Source organism: Alligator sinensis, unplaced genomic scaffold, assembly GCF_000455745.1.
Source record: "Alligator sinensis unplaced genomic scaffold, ASM45574v1 scaffold520_1, whole genome shotgun sequence".
In the NCBI taxonomy this organism is placed as follows: Eukaryota; Metazoa; Chordata; order Crocodylia; family Alligatoridae; genus Alligator; species Alligator sinensis.
This window is the reverse complement of record NW_005842064.1, coordinates 464,837-479,592: the sequence shown is the minus strand read 5'-3', so window position 1 is coordinate 479,592 and position 14,756 is coordinate 464,837. Positions and strand designations below refer to the sequence as shown.

The following is a 14,756-nucleotide window of genomic DNA, read 5'->3' as shown; positions in this document are numbered from 1 at the left end:
CCTGCTGCTTTGCTATTTGTGCCTTTCCAGCTCATCCCAGGGAACTGATTTCACATCTGGGTTTCCATCAGTCCCACTGTCCAGCTCTTGTGCAGTAGTAGCACAGTGCCACAGGGGGGCAAGCTGCAGAGCACTGTAGGGCGACCTTAGAAATCCAAATCCAACCCTTTCTTCCATTGTATGTTGGTTGACATGCTCTGTGTGTGTCATTTCTATCAACCCTTTAGCTTTGCTTGTAAAAGAGAGTTGCTGTATTTACCCATATACCACACATACTTTTTTTCTCAAAAATCTGCCCTCCAAAATTGAGGTGCAATGCTTTCTTCACTGGAATAGAAGCATGAAGATGCTGTGTTGCAAAATGGCTGCCAGCTTCTCTCAGCAAGCAAGCAGGAAGGGTGGAGTGCAGTGTTAACCCTTTCACAGCTGGTCTCAGCATGCTGGCCGAGAGAGAAGCTGGCAGCCATCTTGCAATACTACTTCTCCATGAAAAAGCCATCTCTAGGCCCTGAGTCTGAAAAATGTTTTTTTTTGTACATTCAGCCTTCCAAAAAACAAGGTGCATGTCTTATCTGGGGATATGTGTATGCAACATAGTACACTATTTAGGGCCTGGGTTAACCTGAATCAATGTCCTTCATACTGCAAACAATCTCCCGTCTCTTGAATTCTGGGATTGCAAAAAACACTGCAACGTGTGGAACCTCAAGCACCCTGTCCTCACAATACCTTTTCAAGCTTCTGTACTGGCATACTCTTGCGTTCCAGGCATTTTGCAAGTAATGAGGTCTGTTCCAGCTCTAATGGTGCAGTCCATATTTTTCTCCTCCCACTCTCCTGTGTGTAGCTGGGAAGCATAAAGCATTGCAGCTGTACTGATTGAATCACCTGTATCCCACAATTCCCTGCTTCATGTGTGGGTATTCATTGGTGTTCCTTTCTTTAAGTGGTCTGGACTAGGCATCATGGAGAAGGTGCTTTATAGTCCCAGAATGCACTAGTGCAAATACAGCTGCAAGGGTTGTGACAAAATGGGCTCCCTCATAAGAAAACAATGAGGCTGTCTGGAAGACACTTAACCCTGGGAAGATAAGTGAGATAGCTAAGCATTTCAGGCAGTGGGCCCCTTCTTTGAGTGAGGACACACTTTCCGACTCCCACATCCCAGCTTCGCTAGCTGAAGTGGCAGGGAGTTTGAGATCCAGGACAGCCTCACTTCTGCTCTCCAGGCTTGTATTTTCTGCATCTCTTCTGCAACTTGCAGCAGAACCTGCTTCTGCTGAGTTCTGGTGAGAACAAGTGTCACTTGGAGGCTGCATGGAAGAGACAAAGCTGTAGCTATTAGAGTACCCTAAAAGGGTTGGGGAAAGTGAAAGGAGTTTTCTGGATCCCAGGCTTTCTATAACTGCACCCAGCATAGACGTTGCCTGTCACAGGTCTGTCGTCTTTAGCAGCTGTCAGGGGAGAATGAAGATGCACCTTGTCAGCATTCCTGGTCTGAAGAGTAGGTGGAGCTGTTGCCAGACTGGTTATGTCTTGTCATGGAGAAACTCTGCTTGTAAGAGAACCTGTGTGATGTGGCCATATCACCATGGCACAAGTGCTATCTGCACTCCGCCATACCATGCAACCATGGAAGGTGTAAGAAGCAGTGGCATCATTACCATTCCTATGAAGAAGGGCTCAGCACTCAAGTCCGCTAACTACTGTCTGGTCTTCTCCTCCCTTAAGTGGATCTGCTTCTACTCACCCCTCTTCTTCAAGAGAGGGAGAGATTTACACAACCCAGCCACAGTGTTGTTGCTGTCCAGCAGCAGTATGTGGCTTGCATTATAGAAGGTAAGGTATTTGGTAGATCATAAAGAGAGGAAGTTGTACAGGGGAAGGGGGCATGCAGTGGATAGGGCACTAGCCTACACCTTGGAAGAACCAGGTTCAAGTATTTGCTCTGTCACAAGTTTCCTATGTGACCTTGGGCAAGTCATTTAGCCTTGCTTCCGCACCTGTAAAACTGGGGTAATAGCCCTGCACTGTCTCACTTGGCTCTTGGGAGGGTGAATCCAGTAATGATGGCAAGGTGCTCTGATACTGCCATAACACAGGCCATGCCAGCATTTCACATAGCTCTATAAAGAAGCACCTGCTGTGTCCAGCCTTGCTTCCCCCCACAACCTCTGTGTGATGGGGGATTTCTTTACTCTACAAGTGACAGTCTCTGCTGAGGTTGAGCTAGTTTTCTCATGCCCCAAGTTTAAAAAAAAATAGTGAAGAGGGGAAAAAAAACTAGGGGGGGGAAGAGAGATAATTTCCTCAGCAAGTCATCGTTGTTAATGAAGTTTTACAAAAACAGATACAACCAAGGAAAAATAAAATTTCACAGGTGATAAATTTTTCCAATTTCCCTGGCAGAATTCGATAGGATTGTTAAATTAAGAGTGAAGGTGTCTGTTAGGAAGCAACGAGCAGTGATGGGTAATTTTATAGAGTGGAAAATTGAATCAAATTGCTACATTAAAACACAGCTCCTCTGAGAATCTACCCCTCACCCAGGCTTCTCCGGCACAGCAGCAGGGGGTGCACAGACCCATTGGCTTTGTAGCACTGGCTGGGGAGAGGAAGGGGCAGGGTCCAGTTCCTTAGTCCTTTGGAACTCAGGGGGGACTAGCCTTTCCTTCCAAGGGTTCACAGGGAATCAAGGTTAGATTGCAGCCATATGAGGAAAGGCATTTCCCTGAAGAACAGCATGTTCAGTCTTTGAGGTAGCTGTTAGATTTCTGGCTGGAGGGGTGCAATGATGGAGGGAAGCAGCACAATCAGAGGAAACCCTCAGGGTTTTGCCTCAGACCCTGCCAGGTGTATTTTTATTTTTCTCTTCTGACACGGTAACATCCAAGCTCCTGGCATGAGGTCAAATGACCACTGATGTCCCCAGAAGGCTTCTGCTTTCTTTTTTCAAGTCTATCTCTTTGAACCTACTTACAAGCTATAACTGATTTAAGGGGCCTGTTCTCCTTGAGGCTAAGAGCTGCAGTGTACACAGGACCTCTCTGTATCAATAGAGCTGTCTGAGAATATGCTGATAGTATAACAGGGGTCCATAGCAGTAGCACCCTGGGGTTGGTTTCTTCTGATCTGGATGGATACTGATGCAGCTGCCTGAGCTGGCTCTATCTTAGGCAAAGAGTAGACAGGGAGTGGACACCAGACACACAGCCCTTCACCAGTGTAATTTACTTGAATGCCATGTAGAATTACGCTGGGGAAAATCAAGGGTAAAATTATACTGGTGTAATTAAACTTACACTTCTGTGTCATGTGCCCAGAATTGTCATGGAGTAAACTTCTGCCCTAGGCAGAGGCAATTACTTGTTTTCCCATCAGCTAGTGGCAATCTACTATAATAATAATAATGTCTGCTGCGAGTAGCAACCCAGAAATAGCCAGTCATCTGTTTGCTGTAGATCAGCTGGTGTACAGAACCAATGTAAATGACCACATGTGCAAGTTATGTGTCCAGGCCCTTGCAGAAGTTTGATCCACAGCGGTGCCCCAGCTGAGTGCAAGAGCTGGAACCTGGGCTCTGTTTGACCATCCCTCAACAGTGTCCTTGGCTAATCTGATGAGGCCTGGAGTAAGAAGTGACCCCTGAATCTGTGAGGCCCTATTATATTTAAGGTTTGGAAGACGAGGCCAACATTTTTGCTATAATTGCTGCTCAGGGAGTCTACACGCTCTTGGTTACAACCAGACTTATTTGGGAGCAGGGACCTGAGTCAGTTGTTCACTTGCTGCCCCCACCATCATCCATGCTCTCTGCTCTGAGTCGAAGAGGGTTGTTTTCTTGTCCTTGTTGTAAACTGGATGTTTGTCCAGAATTGTACACAAGCAGTGTCTCCTTCTGTTGCTGCAGCAACGTCCTCCTTCATACAGGTCTCGCCAAAGAGTTGGCAAATGAGCATGCGCTCCATAATCTGCACTTCCCTGCACTCTTGTATATTTGTGTCATTAGAGTAGCCACATTTGATCATGTTTGCTTTTGATCTTCCTGTTTGCGTGCACAGGAGATTCAGGCATCACCACGTTGACCAATCTAGATCTGCCCCTCTTGGAAGGTCTTTCTAGGGATCCAGGTCCAATTTAGAGCACCTGACTGCACGTAATCTTTCGTTCCATAATCTCAGTCGCACCCTGTCAGCCATTGTGTCCAATGGCACAACACTGGTCACAAAACTCTTTTGTGTTTTAAACCGTTTAGTTACTTCTGTGGGACCATAGAGGGTGAATTGTCAGCATGCACCAGCTTCAGTGGATCCAGCCAGCAGTGCCATCCATTGGGATTTTTGGTCCTATGTATTAGAGAGGAAGAAGGCAGCCCTCCCTCCATCAACAGCTGAAGGGTTGGTGGAAGCAAGGCAGTAGGGTGACTAGAGCCTGTTGTCCTCAGTTTAAGGGAAGCCATGCCTGCAACCTGCCTCCCAGCATCATCTTCCTGAGGAAAATCTAGGGTGAAGCATGAGTTTCCTTCCTTCCTAAAAGCATCCATCTATCATGGCCCCTTACAGGGCACTGTACAGCTGGGAGAGGTTGCCATTTAATTGTGATATTAATGCTTCAGCATAGTATCTGTTCTGCTTGTTCAGTCTGCTGCCTATGGACTAGCACTAAGACATGGAACATGCCAGCATCGTGTGAGGCAGGATCTTGGAGTCATTCAGGGTAGCTTGCTACCTCTGGAGTGACATGGGTACTGTACATGAAGCAGAGGTTGCCCATATTCCAGAGCAATCCTGAAGCCCGTGGAATTGCAAGGCCACTAACATACTAGCATTATGTGAGTGGCTTTGTGTGTTGTATGAGCAGTGTGTCTCAAAGGAAAGAGGAAGCCCTGACTCCCATACCTGGATTGCCAGTGGCTGGTGGGATAGTACAGCTGGGCAGAATGCAGATTCTAGTTTGCTGCGCAGGTGAGATGGGGAGACATAGGCAAGCTGCTGTGGGCTGCTGCTTTGAGGCAAGGCGAGTGATATCGAACATTATGCTGCCAGCAAAGTTGGCTTGGGGTGGAAACAGACATCATCACCTTTGTGCCACCATAAAAAACTTTTTTTGGCAGCACAAAAGCCAAGCAAACAGACATCCGTACCCTTTGTCGCCCCATAAAAGCCCAAATGTTGTGCCACAACAACGGTGGTAATAGTTTCTGCTGCTTTATTGTACCAGACATATTTGTTTTTTGGTGCAAGAGCATGGACAGCTCTTCAGCTACCCTGGACAGGTGTTTCTGAGCACCCCAGGAACTCCTGTGCAGGATTCGGCCCCTGGAGCCCCAGGAGTGCCTGTTTAGCTTTCCCCACTTAGAGATTTCCCAGGCAATCTCTGAGATGCATCTCTGTACATGGGGAAAGCTGAGATTCCCCACTTAGACTTGCCCCAGAGATTGCCTGAGCATGCAGTTGCAAGTGGCAAACCCCAGCTTTCCCTGACTACAGAGATATGCCCTGGGGAATCTCTAAGGCACATCTCTAAGTGGGAAACATGTCACCCATTGTCCTGCAGGATTAGGTCCCTGCCTGATGCAGGACAACAGGCTTTGTGTTTCATCCATTGAAGCTGATCAGCTGTGGCAGGACACATTCCACCACAGATGATCTGCTTCGTTTGGTGACATCTGTTTATAACCTTTTCTCCATAAAATGTAGTCTTGCTTGAACATGGAAACATCCCAGTAGAAAGTGGCTGCCAGCTTTCCACTCTTTGTCATGCAACCTATGATATAGACTATATCTATACACAGTCTATATCCATAGTTTATATAGATGATTGGATAAGCCTACTCAAGCTGGCTTTAATTAACCTGAGTACCAATAGCAGTGTAGCCCCATGGCCCTCAGTTTGGGGGTAGCCACCTGGGTAAGTACCCAGGGGTCCAGACAAGTGTGTGTGATTCATGCTGACATGGCTAGACTCCTGGGGGTGTCCAGGCTAGGTAAATTAAGGATGCATCCATTACTATTCCTACACGTGCTATAGTTATGCCTCCTGAATGCAATGCTAGCACAGCCTGCCGAACTGCTGCTTACACTCTGTCCATCTGCCATGCAGAAAAGGGATAGTTCTTGGAAACACCCCATCTCTCTTCCATGCTAGTGTCTGTTTAGGTGAGGAGCTAGGGTTGGTGCCAGCCCCCATTGAAGTCCAGGAGAAGACAGAGAAGTAGGACTGACTGCTTTCTCTTTGCTGGAACCTGCCCAGAGGTCTTCATAAAGAGTAACGCAGTCTGGCAGCATCCACTGAAAACACAGTACCCTTCTGTGCAGACTTTTCTCAGAGAAGGTCAAAGCAGGGGCCATTATCCCATTTGTTTTTACCAAAGGAGGAACTGGGACAAGTGCTGGGGACATGACTTACATGATTCAGTGACAGTCAGCAAGAGCCAGCAATCCTGGCTCCAGTCCTTGTTTTAACTGCTCTGTCCCCCATGCCCCTCATTTTCCACCCCCATTTATCAGAACCAGGAGGAGTCCCTGCCATTCCTGGCTCCCAACTCCTTGCACCAGCCTGTTTCACCCTGCAATGTGGTTGCCTCTACTGACCTGGAGATAGAACCCAGAGAACTCCTGATACATAGTCCTCTCTACCCACTACCCTACACGGTCCTCCTCAGTTGAAATGAAACCCAAGAGCCCAGATGCTCTGTAGTCACCTCTGAACCACTTAATGACTGTCTCATTAATTAGTTGTTCCAATGCATGTGTATTGAGAGAAGGAGCATTTCTAGTTAAAACATGCTACACTCCATCAAGTATGAGAGAAGCAACCTGGAAAAGTGGGCTATGATCAGCATGGCAGCAGGAGAGAGATGTTCTGAAAAGCAGGTGCCCTCTCCTTCCCTGCCTGGCAGCTGTTTGCTAGATAGGGCAGCCTTGACTGTGGAGTATGCCAGGAGACATGAGTAAAGTTGAGCTTTCTTTGGGGACAAGGGGCTGAGCTCCAGCAAGCCATCTGAACCCATTAGAGGCTGTAAATGTGAGGCTGTAGCAGCTGCGATGGCAACAGGAACCAGCTCCGCTCTCTGGAGGGGTTTCCAGTAAAGCAGAGAGAAAGCGAGACAGATAACTCTCCATGGGAATGTTAGTACACACTTCACTACCCAGCACTGCAGAGCAGCCTGGACTGCTGCTAGGAAGGTTGGGGGAGGAGGAAGGGGGAGTTAGCTGAACAGCCTACATCACAAGGCAGAAAAAGAGGAGAGAGGATCTAGTTTGTTTATCATAATTCATGCAAGCTTTTTTTTCATATTGAAAATCACATTCCAAGGGGAGCATTTCTTCAATGTAATATATTTTCCTGTGACAATGCTGGCTGACAGCTTCCCAAGAAGTGTGGGAGGGGGGAAGGGAGGTAGAAAGTGGTGTGGGGAAAAAGTAGTGTAAGGCCAGCCCAGCTCAGCATACAGCAGAGATGCCCACAAGGAGTAAGTGAGGACACAGATTGTAGGGGGCTGGCTGTGTGCCTAAAGTAAGGGTGATTACAGTTGGGTACACAGTGTGCAGTGCATGGGGATGCACTCGTGTGTGTAGACATAGGTGAGGGTAGGTGACAAGTTGATGATGTAATCAGGGCACATGGTGTTGGGGCTTGAAGTGTAACTGATGAGGGAGTGTAGGAGGATGGGGTAATTGGGGAACACAGGGTATCAGTAATGGGTTGCTATCATGAATATGTTGGGGGTAATTGGGGGGATGCACATGGGGTAGGTGGGTGGGGTTGTAACTGTGCCTGTGTGCCTGGCACAGGTCTTTTGTGTTCCAGTAGCATGTAGAGGTCTCAGTCAGAGACCAGGACTCCATTGTGTTAGGTTCTGCTCCCACTCATAGTGAAAAATTAATCCCTGCCCCAGAAAGCTTCCAGGCCAGCTTGTCTGCAGTATATTGTTGCAGGATGGTGCCTCTTGCCGGACGTCTTTCCGAGGGTTGTTTTCAAATTTCTTGAGTCTTTAATAAGTTGGAGGGCTTGATCTGCATGCTGTACATTTTGTGAAACCATCACTAGACACTGGGGAATACTCAAAGCATACATCAGCTTGAAACAGCAGCAGGGCTTTGTTTGGGGTAATTCCTTCAGGTTCTGGATATTGCCACAACATGCAGACTCCTGGTCAGTTTTCTCTGTTCCTATTGGAGTGCACCTTACAGTCTGCAGATGAGCAAGGTACAACTCTCCTAAACCGATGGATGGCAAAGCTAAAGGACAGTTACCAGTTTAACAGTACTCCCTACTTTCTAATCCAGACCTTAGTCTTTCAGGCTCTGCTTTGCTAAGGGGAGTTAACCTATCAAACTTAAAACCTGGGAAATGTCATTTTGGGAGATAACTATCTTAGCAAAGTAGATATCTCTCCTTTTAAGAGTCCCATGAAGGCACTAGTCTGGGACTCTGGATTGCCACAGACTTCTTGTGTGACCTAGGGCAAGTCACTTAGCAGATGGAATATCATGAGTTTAAATGCACCAAATGCTTCATGAGTTTTAATTCACCAAAGCTTGCAAAGCCCTCAAATGATTCAGTAATGGGTGTTCTCAGCTACTTGATATGTGGCAACCTCAGATCTGCAGCATGCAGAATTGTTTTTCTGATGCTGGTAGGGTGTTTGATTTTTAGTCTCTGGAATCAGCCGTTTGCTCATATCCTCTGCCACAGGGAATGGGTTGCAAATGCCTTACTGACTACTTCATCCTACTTTTATATTCAGCTCCAGATTGTGGCCTTCCGTGACTTTTTAAAGTGACAGTAGAGTCCCATTCTTAATCAAGAAACCTTACTGTTAATTACCCTGCTCTGCTCATGCAGCCAGCCATCCCTCTGGGCTACTTTTAGAACCTGCCCCTGGCAAGGTCTCTCCAGTTTTACAGCTGAAGTGGCTGAGACTCTTTTTTAAAGTTCTCTTTAGAAAGTTTTCTTCCATTTAGCACTGTGGGTCTCTGCAGAGGGGCTGTTTTCAGGGTGGGTTGCTTTCCTGAGTTCCTTGTTTGTACCAGCAGAGCTTTGGTTTGTCAGTTGTATCTCTGTGAGGGCAGCTGCATCATTTAACTGTTGCAACTGGGTTCTTTCACTTGGCTACAGTTGTAGAATGGGAATTTTTTTTCACAACAGGGGGATGGAAAGAGAGATCACGTTTCAGATGGAAGAGTTGGAAGAGAGGATGTTTGTGTTGGAGACAGTAAGCCAGCCATCCCAGGGCCCAAAGGTGTGAATGCTTTTGTTGCAAGTAGAGCAGGATACAACTGGGGGAAAGAGACGGTTTGGAATGGACCCATCTTGCTGAATTCCTGAGTTTGTTCATCACCAAGGATTAGGCTTCACTTGTACATGGTACTTTAGTGTACTTTGTCCCTTTCCAGTTGCTAGTTACTGTATTTTCTCACTGGCTGTATAGATTGAAACTAGGATCCTCTCTGATTCTTGACAGACCTCCCTGTAACTTCCAGATGACACATGTTAGCTGTGGCTACTTTCTAGTTCCAAAAGAACCTCACTTATCTGAACCATGTTAGTATGAGCAGCCCAGCCTGGTCACAAGAAATGCAAAAAAAATGAATACCTGTGCATGTATATGCAGGCACATATATACACATACAGGTTACATGTAGTTTTTGGTCTTATGTTCCTCTTTCTTTTTTGGTGCTGTTTTATTAGATAGATACCTCCTATGTATGACCATTCCACATATATGAACAGGGGATGGTCCCACAGTGTTCGGGTAAAACAAGGTCTGTTGTCTAATGACATTCTCCAATAATTTATATCTGAGTGTCACATCCAGCTTCTTGGGAATTAAGCAACTTATCTCTGAGGTAGATGGGTATATCCCCACTGTTGCTGGGGAAACTGAGTTGTAGAACATATATGCCTGGGTTATCCTACCGTGTCTCTCCCGTACCTAGATAGTTGCATGTACACCACAGAATCTGAGCATCTCTTTCTAAGAGTACAAGGAGCAATACCCAATTCCATATTTCCAGGAAGCAGCTAGAATCATTTATTGTGTGAGCACCTGTCACCTCTTGGGGGAAAGCTAAGTCAGCAGCTTTGCCATTTAGTTCCAAAAGGAATCATATGCATCATTTGGTTTCTGTTTTGGGATTGTGAGCTCCAGAGGCTCCTGGGAAAGTTTCCCCATAATGAATCGCCTCTGCAGGTCCAGAAGAACAGAGCTATCATCCCAGGTCCCAGTACAATATCTTGGGTGCTGGTTTCTGGTATTAGAATGGTCTTATCAAGGAATGTATAGGCTGGAAATGGTCTTCAGGGCTGGGAATTAGGTCAAAAATAAAGCAAGAAATCAATTGTGTCCAAATCAATGAGATTTTGCTTCCCTGTCTCCCTTGTTTTTCTGCCTTGCTTCTATCATCTGAGAATCTTGAAGCTTTGTGTTGGTGGTGGAATAGAAGTGTCCACTTTGGCATTAGAAAACTCATCTATTGACGGGACCTATATGGCTTCCAGCATCCTACTATCTGAGCTCCTCAGTCTTTTTTTTATACTCCCTAGCTCGGTTGCGGGTGGAGGGAGGGGGTGAGGAGTTATACCATGTGACTTTCCCAGAGTCACCGGTGAGTCTGTGGCAGAGCAGGGACTTGACCCCTGGTCTCCCAAGACTGAGATCAGTCCCCTAATCAGTGGGCATCCTTTCCCTTCTATTGAGTGCATGGAGCATTAGCCATGAAGCAGTTTCAGCACTTTTCTACTACTCTGACTCTCTGGCTGGGGAGAACTTTCTACCAATAATTTCTTTATCAAGTCCAGCTGGCAGTGGTTGATGGGCTCTGTATTTGTAGTCCTGGCATTTAGTGTATAAGCCTGGCTCTGCCCTGGAGATATCTCCAAAGGTACAATGACAAACAGATTCTGTTCTGGAACTGAACTACACTAGGAGAACCTGTCAGATTTGCCTCCCTTTCATGCCAAGGCCAGATTAAGTGTCGTTGTCTGAAAGGATAAAGGAATCTAGTTTTGATGGCCTCGATAGTGAGGTTTTTTATCATTGTTGCAGATACATTTACATTCTCTTTTACAAATGCAAAGAGCAGGCAAAAGCCACTTTCAATAATTTATTTTAAAATCAATGCTAATGAGCTTATGTCTCGTCAGTGGCCGAGTTTTACAATAAAGTCTGATTTATTTAGAAAAGATCTTTGGTGCCGCTTCCCGTCTAATGGGGGAGCAGTTGCAGTGACCCTCCAACTTTGGATCCAATTTGTAATTCACAGCGGAGGGCTGACCTGATTTGCATTGATTAGAATCCGGTGGAAGAGACAGCTGGGTCCAGGGTTGTGGAGGGTGGGGCAGCAGGGAGAGCTCTGTCTTTAGAAAGTGCTTAAGCGCAGCAGATTATCTCCTGCCTAGTGATCAAGTTGCATGGTATCAGCAAAAGGACTGGTGCGGACTAATGGCCCTGCCCACTGTGGAGCATCATGAATCTGGGGTTTACCTATGGATCTATCCTAAGATGACTGCAAAACCAGATCCATTCAGACCTGCAGACTGGCCTTCTGGGAAGGTGCCTCTGACTTCTGCACAGGGCTTGCCTATGCTGCAAAAACAACCCATGGTTGTCAATAGTTGTTGGCAGTTGGTGGAGTTGAATGATCCTGGTCATGGTAGCTTTAAGGTCTAGGTGCTATAGATGTATACTATACCTGTCTTTGAGAAGCATTGTGATTCGTTTTCATTTTTCAAAAATTCCATTTCTAGCCACCCTGGTTGCAAAGAAAACCTGCCAAATGACCCTGGGCTAACCTTTACAGCAATCCATTTCCGAATCTACAGACTTGCTTCAACTAGTCAGGGAGGCAGCTGTCTGACTTCCCACCCGTGGGCTAAATAGACCAGGTCCTCTGTTCAGGGTTGATGGGCTGTGCTGGGGAGAAATCCAGCCCTGCTGTTTGGCCTCATCCACACATGCAGTGGACCCACATTCAGCTGCAATTCAGCCAAAACCCTTCAGCATGGGCCGGCCCTTTCTGGAACCTAGCTGAGATCTACATGGATGTGACTACTGTCAGAGCCTCTGAACTGGAATGAGTCCCTTAGTACAAAGATTTTGCACCAGGTGGCAGCTGGGTGCTGATGCTGACATGCTGATTTAATTCAAGTCCACACAATCCTGTTGGAAAACAGTTCCAAAACATCTCTGATGGTGTTTTGTTCAAGGTTAAGCAGCCTCTATTTAAAGCCAGTTAAATCAGTGCAGCAGTTGTGTACAGATCAGGTCTTGTCGCACTGAATTCATTCTCTTTGTGTTCACAAATAGTCTCATCTCACTTGCACCCTTCTATTTGCTACCTCTCATGTCACTCCTTTCCTGTGGCTCAAACTTTCTTCCACTGAAGTTAGTGTCAAAAGTCCCATAATTTTTGCCTCTTCTACCATCCATTTTCTCAGGCTTGGATCAGCATCTTTTTCTTTTTGCTGCCGGATGCCCTTTCTCTCTTCCTTCAAATCCTTCTTAAATTCTGCTGCTTTCAAGAATCCTTTTCACTTCCTATCTTTCCTGGAATATTGCTTGGTGTCTTGTTTCTTGCAGACCATAAGCTCTTCAGCTCAGGAAATACGGCTTCCTGTATGAAGCTTTATAAAGTGCCATGTAAATTTATGATGCTAATAAGTGATTGTTTTCACTAGTGTTAATAACAATTCATAGGTTTCTGCAACGTCTTAAAATATTACCAGTCCCTAGAAGCTAGTGACTTCCGTCTCCTCTCAGCACAGTCTAAACGCAGAATTTATTATTTTGACAGTCAGATGCTCTCTCAGCCAAAATCATCTGTTTGCCTGCCTGCTTACAGGTTTGGTGCTGCTGCCCATCACCATAGTGCCTCTGCTTCTTTTACATAATGAGTCTGTCCCCTTGAAGGATTAATTGGAAGACAGTGTAACCTAGTAGGTGTAGAGTGTTGGATTGAGACCTGTGACACATGGGATCTATTCCCAGCTATGCCACTGATGTACTTACTCTGTGATCTTGGGCAAATCACTTAGCCTCTTGCTGTCTCAATTTCCCCATCTATGAGGTGGGGGTAATGATACTGACCTCCTTTGTAAAACACTTTGCTATCTCTGTTGATGAACAGCTCTGTATAAAAGCTAGTGTTAACTCCTCCTATAGTCTACTTGCACTGGGACTTTATGTTGTGTTCTTTTTTCTTGGGTCTGTGGCATGGGCTTATGTCCACTGTGCTCTGAATGTTTAGATACTAGGGTGATGGGTGCCCACTCAAGTCCTAAGGGCTGGGTTTTCTGCTGCCAGCAAAGACAGTGGGTGAGGTTAGCACTGAGTTCAGTGGGCCTGGAGTCAGGAAAATAGTAAAATCTCTGAAGAGGTGGTAGACTGAGGAACCTACCATCCTGTCTGTGTCTCATAAGGGATACATTTCTTCATATTAAATCCTCAGTAACAAACCCCTTTTGTTTTATTTCCTCCACTTCAGATGAAGACCTTGACATGCCCTTTCCAGAGGACAGAAGGGATGCTGGAAGTAGCATTAAAACTGGTAAGTGGACTCTTCAGTTCTGAACTGCAGAATAAGCCTGCCCCTATGTACCTGCAGAGGTTGACTAAGAGCAAGCAAATATATCTGGAGCTGAGTGAGCAGAGGATGGGAAAGGCCTAGGGCTTGAGATTGTAGAGAACGACAGAGGAGGGAATAGATTATGCAGTAGAGAAGTTTGATGAAGGCCCAGACTCTGGGGACTATTCAGGAGTTCCTGAAGATCCTTGTCCACCGGCCTTCACAGTTCCTCTGTCTTCCTGGCACGCAGCTACCTTACAGACACCATCCCTGCTCCACCCAACTGTAATGGGCGTTGCACGCTCCTCGCTACTCCTGCTGCTGCCCCGCCAACTTTTCCCTCCAGTCACACCATTGCTAAGGTTGGCTGCCACTGAGGTTTCCTTTTGCTTGGGTATTAACACTACTTTCTAGCGGAATGAGGCTATCCAGCAACTCACTGCCACTTCTCAGCCCCCTGCCATCTGTAGCATTGTGCCCCTTTCCAAATGCTGGGCCTAGATCTGTCTCAGTGTATATTAGCTAGGGGAGTGCGCCACCCTGTTGGGAAGGGAGAAGGAATAATTTTCTGACCTTGAGGACAGATTTGTGCTCCACTCGAGGGACAGGGCAGCTTTGAGACAGTTCTCCTCAAATGAGAGGATGGCTTCCTGATCCTAAGATAATTGGGGAATGTAAGGACTGCACCATTCTCCTACACCCTCAGACCAGGAGGCTGAAGGCAGGAGCCAGCAGAGATGTGTGTTCTTGGAGTGGTGGGCTAGCTGGTTCCAGTTCCAGGTGCCCATGTGTCATCCCAGGCACATTAGGAATTAATGTTGGTTTTTTTATTTAAAAAATTAAATTGGACATGAAATTAGAGTGGGCATGAAATCACATCTCCTCTAACTCTGCACTGTTATGCAAGTTACAGGTGATTAGTTAAGCTCTCTTGGCTGCTTGCAGACATTAAAAACAAAAAAACCACATTTGCCAGGAGCTGCAGCATGTTACTTCAACTCAGGTTTGCAGTATCTATATAGATTGAGCCCTTTAGCAGAGCTTTTTTGCACTTTTAGCTAAAGCTGATTCAATCAGCTATTAGGTAAAAGTGCCAAAGCTCCATTAAAGCACCTGAGCTCTACAGACATCAGGCAAGCAGCTTGTTCAGTGGTTACAAAGATCCCAATGGCAAATGCAAGTGCA

At 46.2% G+C, this 14,756-nt stretch overlaps 1 protein-coding gene across 3 annotated transcripts in view; it reads left to right on the top strand.

The window, feature by feature from the left end:
- SKAP1 (src kinase associated phosphoprotein 1) overlaps window positions 1-14,756 on the top strand; it is a 250,306-nt gene that overhangs the window by 197,541 nt on the left and 38,009 nt on the right. For all 3 annotated transcript variants that reach the window (XM_006023279.1, XM_025203752.1, XM_014519786.1), the window contains exon 8: window positions 13,491-13,553. In XM_006023279.1, coding sequence (XP_006023341.1) covers window positions 13,491-13,553 — 63 coding nt within the window. The remainder of the gene's footprint in view (window positions 1-13,490; window positions 13,554-14,756) is intronic.